Raw genomic sequence first — 21,257 nt, forward strand, 5'->3', positions numbered from 1 at the left:
AACTGCAATTAATCACTGAATTTGAATAGTTAATCATGATTTTTTAATCACGTTTTCAATTCAATTATTTTGCACTACAAAACAAATATGAACTCTGTATTGACAGGGTAAAGCGATTCTTACCAGATTGTCTTGATTAGGATCAAATAACTGCATGGGAAGAACATAACGTGTGCATGTCTGTAAAGACTCATGGGTACCCAGAAAACCCATTTTCATTCCGATATCCCTAAGTCTGGGGTCAGGGGACCCCCGCCATGCAATTTTTTCATTGCCAAAATTTAGCCTAGATTTGAAGTGTTATGCAGCCCCTTTACTGGGAAACTAGATTCCTCAGGTCTTCTAGTATCATATAATACTAGTAATATTACTCTGGTTTTAAAACTCAGCCAGATACGGCCTCTTAAAGACAGGAATATCGGCTGGTGATTAAACGATTAATAATTTTTTTTTAAAAAATGTTATGTATGGACCTTGAGCAATTAGTGCATTAAGCCCTTATTTAAAAAACTAAATAAAAAAAAACTACACAGTGATATCAAGAATTTGAAGGAAGTAGCAAAATAAAGTAATAAAAACTTTCTGACAAAAAGTGCGTATTAGCACTCATAGTAGTCAAAACCTGAACAAAAGTATCAGTACAACCAGATTATTGTATTTAAAAATGCCTTTCAGGCGGCTTTTGACACTCTGAGTTTAAAGTTCTGTTATGACAAAACCAACAAATCTCATGCAGCACCTCCCTGAATGTTGCGGTGTGTTGCACCAGAGCAATCGGGATAGTTTTCAAAGACTGTGTGCACAGTGCTATGATCTGATAGGACTGCAGTCTTCATCACCATCAGGCTGTAAACTCGTTGTGTAAGGCCCACTTGCTTGGGTGTGGGGATTGGAAGAAATGATACATGACACTGGTAGAGGTGGGAACAGGAGGTGAGGGTGGGGATGGAGAGAGATGGACAGTTATAGATGACATGGAGAGGGAGAAGGAGGGGAAAGGTAAAGGAGGACATACACTGAGGCAGAAGGGAGGGGGGAAGGCAGTATCAAAGGAGGGAGGAACATTAAGATTGAGGGAGGAGCCCTTGGTCCTCAGCTTCTGACCTGGCGAGTTGGAGCTCCACCTCGGCTGAGGAAGGAAAATCTCATTGAGGATTTACCGTTGGGACCTTCAGACTGAAGTCTGAGCTTGCAGGACTTTTCTCGTTTAGGATTCAATTTACTGGAATATTCATTCAGAGACTCGGAGACCTGACTACCTGCTGGAGTCCTTCCTGCTGTACAAGAGATTTCATAGCATGGTATGATAAAATGTATATTTGTGTGCATTTTGTGTGTGTAGATGTAGTATGTCTTTGCTCTAATGTCCTCATAGTGTCCAGTTTGATTCTTAAATGCTTCTCTTGAAGCATGCTAGGTTTTAAACATGTTAAATTTAAGTTAATTTCTATTATAAGAAATTGGTATGTTATATAGATTAGGAATGGGCACTGTGTAGGACTTGTGAGATGAAGTTTCAGCATTGCTGTTTGCCCCAGCAAATTGTTTGTTTCTGAGTTAAACACTAATGTTCAGCAGTTCTAATTTGTTCCTCAATTCCACTAATCATTTCATTGGTGTCTACTTTTTGACTTTGTGCAGCAGCATCAGTGTGCAGGGCCTGAGGCTAATCTAAGTATATCTTCTCAGGGATTAAATAGCTCCCTAATGAGCTTTCACTAATGTCCAAGCTTCACTTAAGGGAGAAATCTCACTGCAGGTTCTCAGCACAATGTCAAGGAGGCCACTGCACTTAAAACAGAAATGCTGCTATTATAACCGCTACTTCCAACAGTATTTAACAATTCAGCACAGAATTGAACTCCAGCTACAAGGAAATGAAAAGATTTAAGCTCTAATAAGTACAATTTTGACTCTCATATAAGATTCTGTAATACATCCTAACATATAAGTAATTTCAGCATGTCACAGAAACAGACTGCAAGAAAATGTTTTTTTTTATTAATCAATTTCATAATTTTCCAGCAAATATTATATTATTGTTATGTATGATAATCCACATAAATATGTCAAATCCTGGAATTTGTCAGCAGCAGACCCCAATACAGACCTTATAGTTCATATAAGCTCTGTTTCAATCATATTAAGACATTATAAAGACACTTCAAAGAATTAAACCATGATTCCAGAAATGTTGGCACGCTGTGTAAAACGTAAATAAAAATGTTAAAAATTATGCAATTTTTTGCAAATCCTTTCCAACATATAGTCAACTGAGCACAGTACAAAGACAAGATGTTCAATGATCAAACTGATAAACTTTATTATTTTTTGTAAATATACACTCAATCTGAATTTTAGATCTGCAACACATTCCAAAAAAGTTGTGACATGTGACGTCACCTTTCAGCAGCTCTTAGTTAGCATTTGGGAACTGAGGACACTAATTCGTTCGTTTTAAGATTTCTTTCTCAAGATTCAATGAATTTTGAATACATATTTCCCCCACGGTACATTTTACAAAGTGTCCCAACTTTTATGTTATTATTGGGTTATTGTCGCCGATAAAATAAAGTAAGCAGTACAAAACTTTCTTTTGAGCTGTAGTAAACTATCAGTAGTAGAGAGCAGCAGAAAACAGAAATGCTAAAAATATATACAAGAATCTCAAAATTAAACCTGTAACTGAGTAAATGTACCATTAGTAACAAGGTCTGTAAACATGGGTGGATTATGAGACATTTGGCCCCAGGGCACAGATATGGAAAGGGCCCCACCACCTCTCCCACACAGGAGCAAGATACAAAGACTTTGTCTTGGTTTTGCATGTCTTTGTAGTCATTATGTATCTATTTGTTGGTTTTTGTCTCTGCATGGTCATTTTAAGTCTCTTCCTCAACGTGTTATGTGTTAATTTGGCATTTGACATTTTGCAAGTGAAGTCCACCAACCAGCATTTGTATGTGGAAACCATGTGTATAGTAAATGGGCTGAAAAATAGGCTTGATATGGGATTGTGAACAGGTTAATAATGCCCCAATTCCAATTGCCCACTTGGGTGGGTTTACCCGAGAGGGCCCCAGATAAGATGCCGTTTTGGGCCCATACCCACTTGGTATCCAGGTAGTCCTAGCATTACCAATGTGGGGCCCTCTTGGGTAAACCCACCCATGAGGGCAGATGGCATGGGGCCATTATGGAGCCCATGGACAATCCCACATATTTCAGCCCATTTACTATCCACAAGGGCCCCAGACTTGTTCAGTAATCTATCCATGGCTGTAAGTGGATGGATATCAGGAGTGGAAAAAGTTAGAACGACAACAACATATTCATCACCATTAAGAAGCGTATCCTTATGTATTCACCTATAATTTAATATGCAGACATTATAGTTATTTTTCAGCTACCTTGCATTTAAACTATTTTTTTTTCTTTGTCTTGCAGTGAGTAATATGAGGAAGCCTTTGAATGGGCTAGATCCTGGAATCAGACTGCAGGGCTCCCATTGTGCTTAGACCCGGGAAGCAGCATGCAAACAAATCGGTGAGTCAAACCCCCGCCCTCGTAGCCATCAGCACCACCAACCCAGCACTGGGGGGATTCCAGACTGTTCCACCCTGCCTGACAACCTACGCCAAACGCCATGGATTTCCTGCTACCCATAAGAAGTCCAGACAGGATGGCTTCCTCCAGCTCCGAGCCTCTTCTGGGCCCTCACAGCAGCTGCACCAGGCACCACTATCATGGCGTCAGAAGAAAGCTGCGGCCAGGACGGATTCTAGGCTTCATCATCAGTATGGTGGCGGTCTGCACATTCTGTTCATGGAGTGCCTTGTCGCTGGTCACATCTGTGGCCAAGGAGTTGGAATCGTCTGCTGAGGGCTCAGCAGAGGAGGCAGTGCCCCAGAGAACTCTTCTACAGTACCACAATCTCACAGCTGCGCCAGAGGACACGCCGGTAGCTATGAAATCATCTGACGTGGAGATGAATCACGGGGACTACCCAACGGACTACTTCAGCGTGGAGGAGAGACGCCAGGGCTATGTGGTTTTTCATATGTTTGGCATGTTGTACATGTTCATAGCCTTAGCCATAGTCTGTGATGAGTTCTTTGTACCTGCGCTCACAGTCATCACAGAGAGGCTGCAGATCTCTGATGATGTAGCAGGAGCCACCTTCATGGCGGCAGGTGGCTCAGCCCCAGAGCTCTTCACTTCTGTCATAGGAGTCTTTGTTTCCCACAGTAACGTGGGTATTGGTACCATTGTGGGCTCTGCTGTCTTCAACATCCTGTTTGTGATCGGGATGTGCGCCCTGTTCTCCAAAGAGGTGTTGCACCTCACCTGGTGGCCTCTGTTCAGAGACGTCTCATTCTATATCATCGGCCTGCTCATGCTCATCTATTTCTTTCTGGATAATCAAATCACATTGTCGGAAAGTATCAGCCTGCTGATGTGCTACAGCTTCTATGTGACGTTCATGAAGTTTAACGCCAGTGTAGAACAGGTCATCAAATCCTGCCTGGGCAGCAACCAGGTGGACGAGCTGGAGACCGCACCAAAGGTGAGCACGTCCATCCATCCATCCATCACCATTAATCCATCCATCCATCCATCCATCCATCCATCCATCCATCCATCCATCCATCTCTCTCTTAAACCATCAGTCCATCTGTCCGTTCATCCATCTCACCCTCTTCTCCCTCTTTTCATACCCACTCTACTCTGTCAGTTTATGGCAACAGCTAATCCGTACATTCATCCATCCACCCATACATTTATCTCGATGTTATTAGTCACTGAATGACCCTCCGTCCATTGAAGGAACATCCCCATCACAAACAACTATCAACAAGTGTCCAACTCTAATACAGGGAAAAATAATGTGAAAATCTTCTAAAAGTAGAAAAATGCAAGGTTCTAAATGTGGAAGTACAGCTCTTCTTTTCTTTAAGTGACCATTCGTCATTTTTGGCCTGAGTCTCTGATGAGTGGATGAGGTTATATTTCTTGGAAAAAAATCCTGACTTGTGTTACTGGTCATCTCTTAAGGACTGATCTAAGAAAGCATGTGTATGAGCAATGAATGAGGTCCCAGAGGGAACCTGTCATTGCCACTGACTCCAAGAATTGTAGTGTTCCTGTTCTGGGAAGCAGATAGGGCGTTGAACAAACAGCGTCCTACCAGACAGCCAAACCATCTAGACTTCACCTGACTGGAGGGATATAGATAGAGATTTGTCTTAACTTGCCACCTGTGCAGCTTGGACTGCGCCAGACCGCAGAACCAGACTGCAGACTCCCGGTGCTGACTAATTCTTGAAGCAGGCCTTAACTTCTGTCACTACTTTGAGTAACCAAGTCCAGGCCACAGTCTAGCAAGACTCTCAGAATAGTACTAATTAAAATGCAAAAGACTTTATGATAGATTTTATGTTAGAATATCAATGAAAGTGAAATACATTTATATACCTTTGATTTAATTTACCGTACTTCATTACAAGGTTTTGATCAAGTTTTCAGTGTTATTCTCACCCACCATCATGTTTAGGGGAGATGGTCAATAGAGTCAGTCAATATAATGCCACACTTATCACAGAAAACTTTTGATAGTGTTGAGCATTTTAGCCAGTAATGTCCCCAGGAAAAAACAAGAACATGGAAACAACATGACCCCAGGGGTAATTACATAGCCATATTAGCCTGATGTATGGTCCAAACTACACGGGGCTGAATTTATAAAAATCTGCTTTCAATCAAAATTCTACAGAAGTGAATTATTAAGAGTGACAACGGAAGCATGTTAGTGTTCTTACACATATAGCCAGTCAGAAAATTGCAAAATATCACATACTGATATGTAGTTTTGTTTTCAAACACCATGCCAGGACTAAGTCATATTCAGATATTCATAAGCATTCTGTATGCCAAAAACTGAGGCAATAGAAAGAGCAAAATTACTCCAGCAATCCTCGTAGCATCTACTTAACCTCACCAGCACGCTCCCTCTTTAAGCGCTCCTCGTCTTTGTCCTGACATTGCAAAAAGTGGTCTCTTGTCTCTGAGGGAAGGTCATACCTTCGAGTGTTTTAGTGTGTTTTTGTAACAGCTGGTTACAATCTGAATAAGTCATACAAAGGATGTTTACCAAGTGACAACACTGTGGTACCAACCACTTCACATTCACTTAACAAATCACTTTGTATCAGCTGAAAGAAGATGATGGGGAAGAGATTAGCTTGGAGTGCTCTTTGTGCTGCACACTGCTGTGTTCAAGACAGAGGGGGGGAGAAATGATGATGATGATGATGATGATGATGATGATGATGCTGCTGCAGTGCAAACACATACTCACGTATGTCTCTTCGTCTTTTTCTGTCTGTGTGCAGTTGGAGTCAGATCTGTTACTCTCTGATGTTGTAATCTCATACGGCGCTCAGGTGACAAACATTAAAAAGTACTGTAGGCTGATCTTAGAGCAGCTAGCCTGTAGCCTAGACAGACAACACCCATCACCAGTTCTTCAGGGGCGCATGCAGTGCACATGATCTGATTTTTGTTTGTCCCCAAATATAAATCACAGATTATGGTGCATTTTCTTTGTATTATAGGCTAATGCAGTGAGATCTTGTGCTCAGAAACAAATTGTTAAAGATGCAGTATCTAAATCTAGAGAAATAGTTGTTTTTTCATTCACAGGACATCAGATTGGTCCGAGTACCTATCCAAAAAAATAGTATTTCAGGATCTAGTATTGAGACTCAACGATCAATTTTCAATTTCCAAAATTGCTTTCTGAGCATTTTAGATTCTACCGGTGGTTGAAAACACTTCTTAGAAGGACGCAGATATTCTTATGGCAATGATTCAGGTCAGGAGGAGTTCTCACGTTTTCGGGAACAGGTGAGCTCATGATCACCAGGCTCTAATGTGGACTGATTTAATGCTCCTCCCCTTAAAAGCTTAGTTAACTGTAAACAAGAAGAAAAAAAACTGTTTCCCAGGAAGCATGACTTGCTTTTTCTTAGTTTTATCAAAGTATGAGCTAAATTCTTGGCACAGCAATCACTTTTATATAAAATCTTTATCGTTTTGCCTCTGTCATCTTGTGTTTTTCTTTTCTCCTGACACTGAATTGGTCATTTAGTACTTTTAGTGTCTTTCATGATCTTCAGGCCAAAACTATTTTTAACAATTTTGTATTTCATGTAATTTCATTCACCAACAATCAGTTACTGACAATAAGATTTTTTTTTTCTTAGTCCCAAATGAATCATCAGACTTGTCTGTATCTTATCCACTTCTGTATATTTCATACTCTCTCTGTTTTAACCTGTGAGCACATGTAGTATATCTGGGCGCTCCTCAGTGTTGTTGCAGAAGCTCTATTTGACATTTGTGCCCTTCTGGGAATCAGCTGTTCGTCAGGCTGTCTCACCTCAACCCAAGAACAGCTTTTCTCTTTCTGTCGTCCAGCACTTGATGTCCAACTGCCTTGCCCTCATGTGTCAGTAGCTGCTTGATAATCCCTGGGGTTAATGCTCCCCAATCCCATTAGAGCCGCTAATAATAGCCAGATGCTCCTTGGGGGAGCAAGAATCAGTAGATCACTAAGAAATAAAAGGCTGCTCCATCCTCAGCCTGCACTTGTGCTCATAACTGTGATTTGGTTTTTGTTTTGTGGCTGGTTGTGGATGTTTCAGGTGTTTTTTGCACTATGCATAGAGTGTTTGTGTAGAGAGGGACACGAGAGATCTGATGGTTTTCTTGCTGATGGCACTAAAGACGACAATCCTCTCTGATCCCCTTATCAACTGCTTACCTGTGGTGACGACAGCAAACATACAGCCCAATACTCTGTCACCCAGCTGCTGCAGAGCTCCAATGAAATGTTCAAATTCAGTGGATATCAGACACGGATACAATGCAGCAGTGTTGTGCATCTGCATTCTCATTAAGTTTTTATCCTACAATCACAGACTTAAACGATAAAACTTTTATTTAACAACAGCAACGTTCCGTTCAGTCTTGCTGGCTCTGGGGTCAGCACAAAGCTGACTGATATTACACTTGCACCACACTTTGCAATTTGGAAATTTCAGATCATTGTGATTATGATCAAAATCTGCTGTCCAGAAATGCAGCTAAATGATGAGAAGTTTTGTTGAGCAAGGCACTGAATGCTGACTTATTGCAATGGAAACTGCAGATAAAATGAACAGTTTTGCAGCTGAAAAGAATAAATAAAAAGTTGCTGACAGATGAAAGAGGAATGTTTGACAGCACGGTGACCTGTGAAGGTTGCTGCGGGACTTCACACGCAGGCTTGAACAGCACCAGTCTAAAAGTGGTGATTAATCCTGGCTAAGTCCCACAGCTCGGATGGTCAGGTGGACAGAGGGAGAGAGAGAGAGAGAGAGAGAGAGAGAAGGGAAATGAAAATGTGCAGACATTTTTTGAAGGTAATCAGGTTGTGCCTCGGTGATAACAGTGATAATGATGATAAGTGGGAAAGGGGAGGGAGGTTTGGTGTAAATCTGCATGGATTTTAGGATTTGGGTGTCTTTCAGCATCTGTAGCTTCTTGTCTGGAGTAGGGATGAGACCACTGAACTGAAACGGCAGCTCAATCAAAAGTGACAAAATCATTTAAGCCTGAGGCCTTCTTCTTCTTATCAGATCACCTTTGACTCTTAAACAGCTCTTACAAGAACAAGCTGTGATCTGCTTGTCGTCACACATTACTTCCTAAGGGAGACAGATTTTGATGGAGGACTACCATTCAAGTTTATTCCAAAGTAAACGTTTTTAAAGACCTGATCTTAAATTATGCTCCGTGATTTACGGCTGTTCAAAATGGCCTAAGTTTAGCTGTTCTGTTTAAGTCAGTAAAAACAGATGCATACTATGAACCAGTGAGCTGCAGCTGAGCTCAGTAATTTTCTGTAACTAAAAAAAAAATGCATAAAATTTTGAACTCAGGCAATAGTAAGACCTGAATGACAACATGCTGCTTCTTAATAAATGTCATTTGTATGTACAATATATATTATCTGTGTAGCGGCAACACTTTATACATTTGCTCATGCTTTCATTTACAGTTTTTGTATTTTTAAATGTATTTATTATATCAAAATAGAAATTGTTGTAGGTGTCATTCTCAACAAAGAAGCGTCACATTTTATTATGTTATTCTCTGACAGTCCTCTTCAGGTCTGGCTAATTTAGCATCTACAACTTAGTTATAAAGTGCACCATATCTTACATTTTATTTGTATTCCTGCTCGAATGACAAGGAAAAAAGATTAGGGGGGTGTTCTTGTTTCTGGTCCAAATGGCTTAACTTGCTGGAATTGATTTGACTCAGATTTTTTTGGATATTAGCTGTTGGTGATTCATATAAAAACCCGATGGGGAGGTTTAACCTCAAAAATACACCAAAGAGGAAATGAGGTGGGAGAGAAATAGGGGCAAAGGGGACGACAATTAGCAGATTTTCAAAGTAACTTACAGCATATCATGCCCAACAAAATACAACAAATATGCAAGTATACTGTGGTACAATTAAACTCCAATTTCAGTCCCAGCAGGTTCTACAGCAGGTCGTGTCTTTTGTCATCCAGCAGCTATCAGGAGCCATGTGAGCACGAACAAACATGAACTAATGCCAAGCTGGCCTCTGCCATCAGAGCTGCTCAGCAATCACATGGATTGCACAGACAGGTGTCCATACCTTCTTCTGTTTTTTTGTTACCTGACCATTTGAAACCTGATCAAATTGGCTTGATTTTTTTTTTCAGAAACATGGGAAGACGGCCTTCAGCAATGACAGAAAAAATAACCAAAAAAATTGTCAAAAGTACAAGACAATTACCTGAAAATTTGTTCAAAAATAAAATACAGTTTTAAAAAATAAAGAAGTAACCAACGTTACTTAAAACATTATATTTTTGTGACAAAATAAGGAATATGTAATTATGATGATTATAAATATAGCATTTCCCCCTCTCTTTAGGTCAACAGAAGCAATAAAAGCTCAATAAACACGAAGAATGATGGACTGGACAAACAAGTTAACAAATGTAGAAGTAAAACAGAAAGAATCCCCCTATATTTATCCATCCTTTAGCTGCCATAACAGCAGCAGGTGTCTTGTCAGATTCAAGCTAAAGGGATTATCTGCTCAAACTCTGGGGCCTGCATCATGAAAACGTGTCAACAACAAAACCCCCACCTCTCTGTTTAGTAATGATTAGTCAGATCCAATAGACTACTCAACTCAACTCAACTTTATTTATTTAGCACCTTTCATACATTTCATGCAGCCTAAAATGCTTCACATGGCAAAGTTAATAACACAGACACAATTTTAAAAAAAACACAAACAACTATACATAAAGTTTTGCAAGACTACAAAATTGCAATATCCTCGAGGATGAGTAGAATGAGTAGAAAAAGGCAGTTTGACATCATTGTCTGTGTAAGCTAACTCTGTATTAAGTTTAGCACTACAAAAGAGAAGTTTACCTCAGGCAAAATAGTGCTATTCCAGCTCTAAGCTAAAGTTAAGGGCGACTGTGAATCTGTTATGACAATGCAAGTGAGTGACTGAGTGTGTGAGTTTATTTTATATTATCTGGCATTTCACACAAACAATTTGCTGTTTGGAATTTGATGTATTTGTTTCTACAATTATTGCTAGGAATTACAGAAGTGCAAAGCATGTTCCTGAACCTATTTTTGTACATAAACCTCAGATCATTACTACATATAAGATTGATTCATCAAATTGTGCAGTGGTTTACAAGGATTGGTGAAAAATGGATCTTAAATTATTTGTTAGACCATGACAGATTTTGAAAAAGTGGTTTTGGTCCTCCGTTATGTTGCGTCTTAGCTGCTGAGATTCATCATTGGACTCGACCATCAGTTTAATTAAAGTTCCAGTGTGTAGGATTTAAAGGCATTTATTTGCAGCAATGGTATACAGTGTATTATTCAGGACTATGTTTTCATTAGTCTTTTATTGACCTGAAAATAAGAATTATTGTGTTTTTGTTTCCTTAGATAAGCCATTTCTATCTACATATGGAGTGGGTCCTGTCCCACGGAGTCTGGCATCTTTCTACATTACATACCCCTTGAAGGGGCAATGGCTTTAGATAGGGCCATTTAAGGCTGTTTTTGCATTTTTGTGTTTTCACATTTTCACGTTTTCATTTTTTCATGTCAGCCACCATTGTTCTCCTGTCTGCAACTTCAACTCTAGATGCCAGTAAATTTTACATACCGGACCTTTAATTTCTAACCAAACAGAAATATCTAAATTCCTTGTGTTAAAAGTTTATTTTATTCTTGCCCAGATTTCATGGACAAACTTGGATCTGATTAATGCTTTCTAAACATTAAATTCAAAGCTTCCTTTCTGTTGCTTTTTCCTGAGCTTGTCCTAAAAGCATCTTGAGATTTTCTTTTCCAGATCAATATTGTATAACGCGATGACTCTTGGTGTGCAAAAACCCACCTATGGATAGCTACAGAGACGAATACCATCTAATATAGTGGAGAGTTTGGTGAACAACTGAATGAAAACTGAAATTATCATTACAGTCATAACGTTAGCACATCAAATAAAAGTTCAGTAAATGAGAACAGCTTGTGCAAACATCCTTTATTAACTTGTGGTCTGTACCAACAACAACAACAAAAATGTACATTTGATAATCTATCCACAACACGCCATGTTCCCATCTGTTTTCTTGAACATCTCCAAACCCCTGATTCCCACCAAACCCTCCCGACTTCTGACATTACCCAACACCACTACAGACTCTATCTGTCCCAGCCAGTGCTCTCTACATGTGTGTGTGTGTGTGTGTGTGTGTGTGTGTGAGAGAGAGAGAGAGAGAGCGATCACACCGCTGTGCTGAACATGTCCTCTGAAGAAATGGTTGGGGTTGACATTAGTGCGAGTCCTCCTCTGTCTCTCGTTTGTGTCCTTCGTGCTAATATACTTTATGTAGTGTGCTGAATAAAGTATATTAGATGCAAAGATTGAGGGTGTTCTTCCTATTTGAGAAAGAGAGTTTTCATTGTTTATTCATTGTTTACAAAACATTTGTTCAAGTAAATGTCAGGGGTTGACATGTCGTCATTGTGAATGAGAAGTGGTTCTCAATAGACTTTTATCGTTAAAGAAGGCAAAATAAATCAATAAATTAAGACTTTTTTCTGTTGTAGTCTGTAAGCTATAATATTTGCTTTGCCTATTTTCTTCCCACCACTGTAGTAATGTAATATAACACCACATGGTCTGAATAAATATTGAAGATTATGAAATTATGTAGTATTTCCTGCAGATATTGAATTGCATATAGATCATATGTTTATGTCACTGTCTCTAAACCTCACGTGTAACTATAAGGAAGTTTATACTGTAAAAATATAGATTGTTTTCTCTTTCTGTGTTTTTAAAGGTTAACGCACCTGGAGATGATGAGAACAAGCTGACGGTGAGTTTCGCTTTTTTTCTCTATGCAACTTGGAGGGTCTGGAACATGTCATGTAAAAAGAAAGTGGTTTATGTGCAAGCATACGTTTACAGAATAATGTTTGTATCAAAGTCGTAACGCATTTTAAAGAAAAGGTGTTTCTAGATATGTTTTTAATTTTTTTTAAATACGCTTTGGGGTCTTTTTTTCTCTCCACCAATGTTATTTGGCATAGTTTCAGGATTTGATAATAAAATTGATGGAAATGGTATTGTATGCACTTATTCATTTTTTCTTTCATATAAACATTGTGGTATTCTTGCTACTGTTTTTATAGGCCAAACCGAGGCTGCAGAGGGAAGGCAGCTGCGCCTCTCTACACAACTCACTGATGAGAAACAGCATCTTCCAGCTCATGATACACACTCTCGACCCCCTCAGTGATGAAGGTAAGGATACGCAAAAAAAAAAAAAAAAAGCAAACCCACACTCAAACATGCACTTAAATGCAACAGAATCTGTTAAACATGATAGAATGCTAAAATCCATCAAACTATAAAACACAAGATGTGCGGGGGAACATTATATAGCTTATATTAGACTATGTGGCAGCATGGACAATTAAATGTTTTTTTTTCATGGTTAATATGTTAAAGAAGGTAAAACAGCTTTGGTGAAGATTATGTTTAAGTTTACGAAATGTGTGTGCTTGAGAGACTTAGAGTCTTTGCTTGAGGTAATATTTTGTAAGATTCATTTAACTACTCTCTCCCTGTAAAATGTTTTCAAAGGACAGTGGGAAACCATATTTTGCTCTATTTGCAAAGAGCATGTACATGTGCGAATTAATCACAAATGTTCAGGAGACGATGCTGAACTGACTGAGCTTCTTCTGTTTTTAGCACGTTTCAAAGAGAAGGCATCAATCCTGCACAAAATGGCCAAGCAGAAATGTAAAGAAGACGGTACCAGTGCCAATGGTGTAGGTGAGTGACAGTGATGGGTCAAACTTTGGGAGTCCGAATAAATCAAGTGATGGATCATCAATCAAGAACTGTGGATATTGATACATGAATGGCAGAAAGAAAAACATGTTAATCAAATAGTAAAACTGAAACAACACATTCAGTGACTCAATGAGAAGACTGTTTTGATTTGTGATTTATGAAGTTACAATTTTGTCTTTATATTCCCCTTTGTTGTTATTTGTTTTCTTATTCATGTTTTATCTGTTAGTTGTGAATGTATGTATCTATTGCATTTCACATGTATCCAGTCATTTGATTTATCTGATTTGCCCATTTAATAATTAGTGCAGGAACTGACAGTAGATGTATTTGTCAGCAGACTGACGGATTTGTCAACTACTCCATTGTAAGACCAATCATCATTGAGGGGAAGACATGTTATACTGTGTTACACTTGTTAGGATGACCTCCTAACAAGGAAATTAACAAATATATTTTGTTTCTCAACGTAGGACCTGCCTCCCAGACACAACCTGCGAGAAATGCAAATTGTACTAAGTTTCTGCTCCTCTCTTAATGTCATTCGACAACATTTTGATTTCAAATTAATACTTTTGAATACTTTCTTTTGAACAAGGTCCTTAAACTGTGCTCTCGTCTCTCTTCTTTTTCTTTCCTCAAGCTGATAAAAACATCCCCAACAGTTCAAATGTTGCAGTGGAGGTCACACCACCCATGAATGGCGTTGCAGGAGGAGAAGAGGTGTGGGTTTTACTGTGTATTTTTGCATTCCTCCAAGTTTCCATGTAAAAGGAGCTGTATTTGACATTCAGAGCCTGTCTGTGATTTATAGTCTGAGCCTGGGTTGCCTGCATGTGGCTCTCAACATGGAGGTGGCTGAGCTTGTGGCTAGCAGATAACGGTGTTTGCTTACAGTGCGAACAGTGCTTACAACAACAACAGTGCTGACAGAGCTAACTGGGGGAAAACCGGAGGGTGGGCGCCACACTTCCAACTTTCAATGTTGTTCCAATACCATGGTATGGGATGGCATTATCAATGGTAATATGAGCACAGTGCAGGGCGTCAGCACATAGCTAGTCAATGGGATATACACACACAGGGATTCACATGCACGTGCAGCCAGACCGTCTGCTGCAACAAAAAACAGAGAAGCTTGGATTGTAACGCACACAGAGGGAGCATGACTTCATTCTCTGCTCATTATACCATTACTCCACTATATCTTTACATAGCAAATAATGGTTTGCTGCTCTGAATGTCACATACAAAGACTTTTAATCATGGCAGTTTTATAAATGTTATATACATATATATCAATGAATTCCTTTTCCAGGATGGCGAGGAAGAGGAGGATGAAGACCAGCCTCTGAGCCTTGCCTGGCCAGACACCACCAGGAAACAGCTCACTTACCTCCTCGTCATGCCCATCGTCTTCCCTCTGTGGCTAACACTTCCTGACGTCAGGAGAGAGGTAAAAACACACACACACACACACACACACACACACACACACACACACACACACACAGTGCGCAAAGCATTTTTTGTGTTTTGTGTGTACAAATGATTACAAGCAATTATGAGTTACCAATGCATAAGTATATAAGTACATATTCACATACTTACATGAAGAGTTTCTGTTTATCACCTGATATTAATTAAAAATACAGGCCTTTTTCACTGCTGTTTTTACAATCTTACTTACCTGAAATATTTTAGATAACAAATTTCTCTATTTTCATTTATTTATTACATGACTTGCTTTATAATTTTGGGAGAAACAGCAGGTTTCAGTCTTGGTGTTTTCAAATCTACCAACTGGCCTATACATTTGGATCAAAGTACTGTATTAGACATTGACACTGCCCCTCAGGTAAGGTAGACCATTGATAGGTTGGTTGTTTGGTTGTTTGGTTGGTTGGTTGGTCAACTGTGTGGTCCAACTAAATTTTCTTTTTATTTTTTTTTTTTACAGACCTCAGAAAAGTACTTTCCTATCACTTTCATCGGCGCCATTACTTGGATTGCTTTCTTCTCATACCTGATGGTGTGGTGGGCTCACCAGGTACTTCATACACACACACACACACACACACACACACTGTTTGTATCTGTCTCCTGCACCTTTTCTATTGTCTAGTCTCTTCTATTTCCAAGGCCTGTCCTATGAGTCAGTGCAGCAGTGAGGGTGTTGAATGTGTGACCACAGCAGCTAATCCCAACTAATCTGCATTGATCCACAGCCAGATGAACCTGTAACACTCTATTTTAACGGCGCAAATGCAACGACAGACAGGCCTGAAGCAGGAGGGCATGTGTGCAAGGTCAAATAGGAGATTTGCCTGCCTTTTATTTCACCATAAGTGTAGAGCGCTGTGTGCACAATGTGTTGGATGTGTGATGGTCAATTAATATTGTCTCATCCTGTCACAGTCCTGTTCTCATACCATTTTAAATTACTGGACCAAATACAGTCTCTATTTGCATCCTGGTGAAAAAAGTCACACTGCAGCTATTTGACTTTTTGCATCCGTCTCTACAGCGCATCACTGTGGATCCCACTGCACTGAGGTCAGAAGCAGTAAATGTTAGGACAAAGAGGCCATGGTTAGGGCTAGTACTAGCCAATTGCAGATATTGTCTGAAATTAAAGTAGCAAATCTACAAGAAAAAAAGCAAATATACTGACAGAGAGTCAGGTATGAAAAGCAACACAGTCCATGGTGGGAGCAATGTGGTGAATGGATGAGTCAAGCACAGGACTTTCATCCAGAAGACTGGGGTGTGAGTCCTGTGTGGGCTGATACTGACTTATTATTTTTAGGTGGTTGATTTATCATTTTTAGTTTTTCTAATGTATGAAGCTGCTGGTGGAATAGCCAAATAGACGTTTGACGTTGCAAGAATGTCCAAGAATATCACCATTCGGTATTATTATAAAATATTGCATTTAATCAGATTTGCCTAATAAACAAAAATGCGACTGACTCCATATGAGCTAGCATGGATACACAAACACCAAAAGCAAGACAAAAATGCTTTTCAGATGGTGAACAGGTAGGAGCACTGCTTGCACTGGTGCATATACTGCATTATAAATGATGTCAAACAATGTTTGGAGCAATGTGAAAACAATTTCAGCGTTTCTGATGCAGTTTTCTATAAGCTGTTCAACATTAAGCAACTTGTTCTTTCTTTTTCAGGTTGGAGAAACGTTCTGGATCACAGAGGAGATAATGGGTCTGACCATATTAGCCGCTGGCACTTCAATCCCTGACTTGATCACCAGTGTGATCGTAGCACGAAAAGGCCTCGGTGACATGGCCGTGTCGAGCTCTGTGGGCTCCAACATCTTTGATATCACTGTGGGGTGAGTGCAGCAAACTACAAAAAACACACTGTTTTTTCTCTCACAACTGAGCTCAGAAATAAAATACTGACATAAAACTGTTCTCTGTTTTGCTTCCTCATCCTCCCTCCAGTCTGCCGTTCCCCTGGCTCCTCTACAACATCATCAACGACTTCAAGCCGGTGGAGGTGAGCAGCAACGGCCTCTTCTGCGCCATTGTCCTTCTCTTCCTCATGCTCCTCTTCGTCATCATCTCCATCGCGGCTTGCAAGTGGAAAATGAGCAAAATCCTGGGCTTTCTCATGTTCCTGCTTTACTTCATCTTCCTCATTGTCAGCGTCATGCTGGAGGACAGAGTCATTGTCTGCCCCGTCACCATCTGAGAGAGAGCGACTCCCGCTGAAGCGGAAATTAAGCATAAATGTGCTCACATGTACCATGATTTTCTGTAGGATTGGAAAAAAATGCTTGCACAGACACAAACTCTCTCTTACCTGTTTCACTTACATACACAATAAAAGACGCATACACACATAATCAAGTGACAGGTCTCAAACACACACACACACACACACACACACGCGCGTAATCAAGCACTGATTTAAATCAATGCTTAAAATTCAGACCGGTGCATCACAGCTGTTCAGCAGTGGCATTAAACAAGTCTGTGCATCATTTATGGACTCAATGCCGCCCTGTAGGAGGGACCTCTCTCTCCTTTTACCATGTGACTACATTCAGTAGTATTGGTTGAAATCTGATGGACAAGTTATGTGAACACTACCTGGGATGGAGATTTCAACTGAAGATCACCAGAGATTGTTGTTTTTTCCAACTAAAGGTATGAGTGGCAGTATAAGGAGAACCTCCACTACTCATGCGAGCAGCCAAGTTACGCACATAAACTGAATACGGGGACTTAAAGAGACGTTATTTTGTTTTGTTTTAAAAAGCTCTGAAAAGATCTGGTGTGTCATGGGGAGAAACAAAGAATTGTGATAGCTGCTTTACATACCTTTAGATTTCAACTATGTTCATTCCACTTCCTGTATGGCTTTGCAATCAGCGAAAGGGAAATATCCAGTGTTATTAACTCTATTATGTTCATATTCAGTATATTTGAGGACATATTTGGCAGAAATGGTTCCCATGTGGGACACATTAAATAGTTACAAGAGAGCATACACAGATAGAATGGACCTAAGGTGTTTTATCATGCTCAGTATATCCCAAACATCATGTTTCAGGTTTTTCATATGACATGCTTGTGACTTTTTCTGTTGTGTCTGCCTTTACACGCACCACCTTAGAGAGAGATTACTTCACTACAACTGGACAATATTTTATGCATGGAAATATATGAAACAGGTCGGTGTCATATTTCCTATTAGATGATGCAGTAGTTCACCACTCAGTCTCTTCTGTAATGTTTTGATGTGAAACAACTCAAACAACTCATGTACTGTAAAAATTGTTGCACCGCTACGTTCACATACTGCTTTCTTGTGGTCAGCGTGTGACATAGAGGCTGAAATCTTTGAATGAAATTATTTTATGAAACATCAAGTAGGCCCATGTTTTTGACTGGAAAACAAAAAAATGGACTGTTGCAAAGATTCAGTTTGTGACATTCATATATTTTGGCGTTTTGGTTTTCCCCTTATACCTCTCTCTCTATTAGATCTAACACTGAGCAAAAACCAAGTAACTTCACATCCTACTGTAGCGATAAAATGACATATATATACCTGATGTCAATTTATCGCTACAGCAGGATGTAAAGTCACTTGGTTTTTATCGCTATTGTGTTTGTTTTCATCTACTAACCAAATGCAAATATTCTGAAGGGGCTGTAAAAAAGATTAAACAACTCAAAGAGTAACACAATAAAGAAGTGTCGTAACTCAGTGAAACATTTCCCATTACTGTTATTACATTTTTTTCTCTTTTTGTGTGAAATTCAGGTGGATTTTGGTGGGGTCTCCTTTTTTATTGTAATTAGTAAAGTCAAACTGTCCTTAAAAGAGACAAATATATAACAAATATATATACGTGACCCATGTAAAGGTGCAGTCCAATGCAATACACTTTTTTGTCAAATTAAGCAAATATTTAAATGTGGTCTTTTAGCTGTTTATTCTGTGTGCGTTGAAAAATAATTTCAATGTTCATACACAGCCCCAGCTCTGTAAATGGGAAAAAATGCAAAGTGACTCAGACCAAGCAACACAACGCAATTGTGTTGTGCTCGTGCACAAGATATGAGAAATGCTGTGGACGTAAAAAGAGAAAGGCAGCAAGAGGGAGGCTGAATGGAAGTGTATTTGTTTGGGTGTCGACGTCAAATTGCAGTGATCTTTTTCCAGAATTGCTGACTCATCACTACAATCTCACTGTCCCACTAAATGTGCTCTCAGTTTCATTCATCTTTTTCAGTTGAACTGCCAGTGCATGATGAACTGCACAGCTGGCTTTATATGTCAAATATGTGAAGCACAGCTTAATGTGGGTTGACATTTTATATTTTTTTTATCCAAGCAATTTTCAACATGCTCCATCAGTCTTGGAGGAATACTCGATAAAAGTACAAGCCATCTCTAAATAACACTCTCCTTTGCTTTTTATCTTAAGTAGTAATGCAGTAAATAAATGTAAAAGACGGTGACATGCTTAAACATTTTTGAAACTTTTACATTTTGTTTCCCAAAAACACTCAGGTATGAATTTGCATTTGCTTTTCTCTTAATTTAACTTCTAGACATAATCCATTTTGGATAAATGGATTTGATTTTTCTGATCAGATTGCCATTGCAGTATCAGTTTAACACTCCCAAAGGGTTAAAAATCATATTTTGTCATTATGTTGACTAAATTCCTCTTTTTTTAATTTGTATGTTTTCATAAATTTCAAAAGCTGTTTTTTTGTCATTGTCCATAAAATGTACCCAAATTATTCCCCATATCTGACAAAGTTGAAACTGTGTTTTATTGTGTGTTTATGTGTATAAAAACTGTAATGTAAGACTGTATATAAGCACCTGTGTGTTATCATAGTCAGCTCATAGTTTAACTCAGCACAATGTCTACTCTCAGACTCCAGACTTAGACTGTCTACGTAGCATCATTTCTAAACCGTTCCTGCTTTGATGGATCATGTGACTGTGAAGAATGTGTGCATGAGTGAATGCATTTAGAAACATCTATAAGATTTCATCCTTGACCAGTTTGAATGCCATGACAAATGGTAAAATGCTTTTGTATTTCCGTTGTATGTTATGCAAGTATGGAATCATATTCATGTACTACTTGAACCGTGTATTATACTGTAAAAAACATATATCATTCAACTCTGTATAAAGTGTTATATGACCAAATAAATGAAACCTCAAGTTTTCATTTTTGGTGTTTGGAGTTGATGGGAAATTTGGGTTTAGGTATAGAACCTTTTTTTGGATCTTACAAAATGGTTTGAAACATGTCGTCATTTCCATATAATTTAGATCAGCCTCCGAGTGTTTTTAATATTTTGACGTTTGCGCAGAATAATTAAGTAACTGTGTAACTGCTTGGGTCACAGGACGTTTTAAAGCTGACAAACTACTTTAACAGTCAGGTCACTTTACCGCTCAAGCTCCCGATCAGATTTGCAGTGTCATCTATCAGGATGTGATCTGCTTTACTTTGACACAAGCCTCTTACAGCAGCATGCGTGGCCCGCTGCCACGACCGGAGTGATGCAACAGGGATTCAGTGGACACCTGTGGATGCCAATAAAGGACATGGTCACCTGTCTGTGCTCTATCCCTGTTTCTACTAACTGAGGACATTCACTCACTGCACTGTATGGCACTATTTGATGACAGACTTCCTTGTGTGTGTGCTGTTATCTCATATGAAGATGTCACAGTTGTGGTTTAGTCCACTACCCTCCAGTGTCACATAAAAGAAAGAACAACTTGGTAAATCCATTCAAGACATCATATCAGTCGAAACTCAGTCTGCAAATCCATTGGCTATTGATTATTTTGGGAGATCTGGTGTAGCCAGTGGACCAGTTGACTTCTTCTTCTATGCATCACTCACCGTTAACAGTTTTGATTTGCAACTTTATTTTTGTTTTTACAATAAGTTCTGCATCTTATTCTCTCCTTGTGAACTGTTCAACTGCAGGCAACCAAGCCTGCTCAGACATGACCACAAACAGACGGAAACCAGAATGCTTCCAATTGCTCATTCTTGCCATTGCCTACAGATTCTGCATACATATGCATAGATCATCTTGTCTTATAATTTTGCATATCTTTAGTAGAGGTACAAAATTTATCTGCATGCTTTGGTTCAAAATGACCTCAAACTTTTTATGAATGTCTGTTCCTCATCCACGACAAAGGCCAGAGCAAAAGAGACAAATTAATGGCTGCAT

General features: G+C 39.2%; 1 protein-coding gene across 4 annotated transcripts; it reads left to right on the forward strand.

The window, feature by feature from the left end:
• Window positions 1-1,043: 1,043 nt before the first annotated feature.
• On the forward strand, window positions 1,044-20,230 carry slc24a2b (solute carrier family 24 member 2b). 4 transcript variants are annotated; one of them, XM_088075667.1, is made up of 12 exons: window positions 1,044-1,301; window positions 3,448-4,567; window positions 6,393-6,443; window positions 12,479-12,514; window positions 12,831-12,942; window positions 13,396-13,479; window positions 13,974-14,012; window positions 14,144-14,223; window positions 14,819-14,956; window positions 15,461-15,550; window positions 16,689-16,855; window positions 16,968-20,230. In XM_088075667.1, the coding sequence occupies exons 2-12, from the start codon at window positions 3,647-3,649 to the stop codon at window positions 17,215-17,217; spliced, it is 1,968 nt and encodes a 655-aa protein (XP_087931793.1). In that variant the 5' UTR covers window positions 1,044-1,301; window positions 3,448-3,646; the 3' UTR covers window positions 17,218-20,230. The 4 variants fall into 4 exon arrangements, with proteins under 4 accessions (XP_087931793.1, XP_087931794.1, XP_042341533.2 ...); XM_088075668.1 differs by lacking the exon at window positions 13,974-14,012; XM_042485599.2 differs by lacking the exon at window positions 6,393-6,443 and having other exon boundaries at window positions 1,045-1,301.
• The last annotated feature ends 1,027 nt before the right edge of the window (window positions 20,231-21,257 follow it).

Source organism: Plectropomus leopardus, chromosome 3 (genome assembly GCF_026936395.1).
Source record: "Plectropomus leopardus strain MGB_pleo_1.0 chromosome 3, ASM2693639v1, whole genome shotgun sequence".
Classification (NCBI taxonomy): domain Eukaryota; kingdom Metazoa; phylum Chordata; class Actinopteri; order Perciformes; family Serranidae; genus Plectropomus; species Plectropomus leopardus.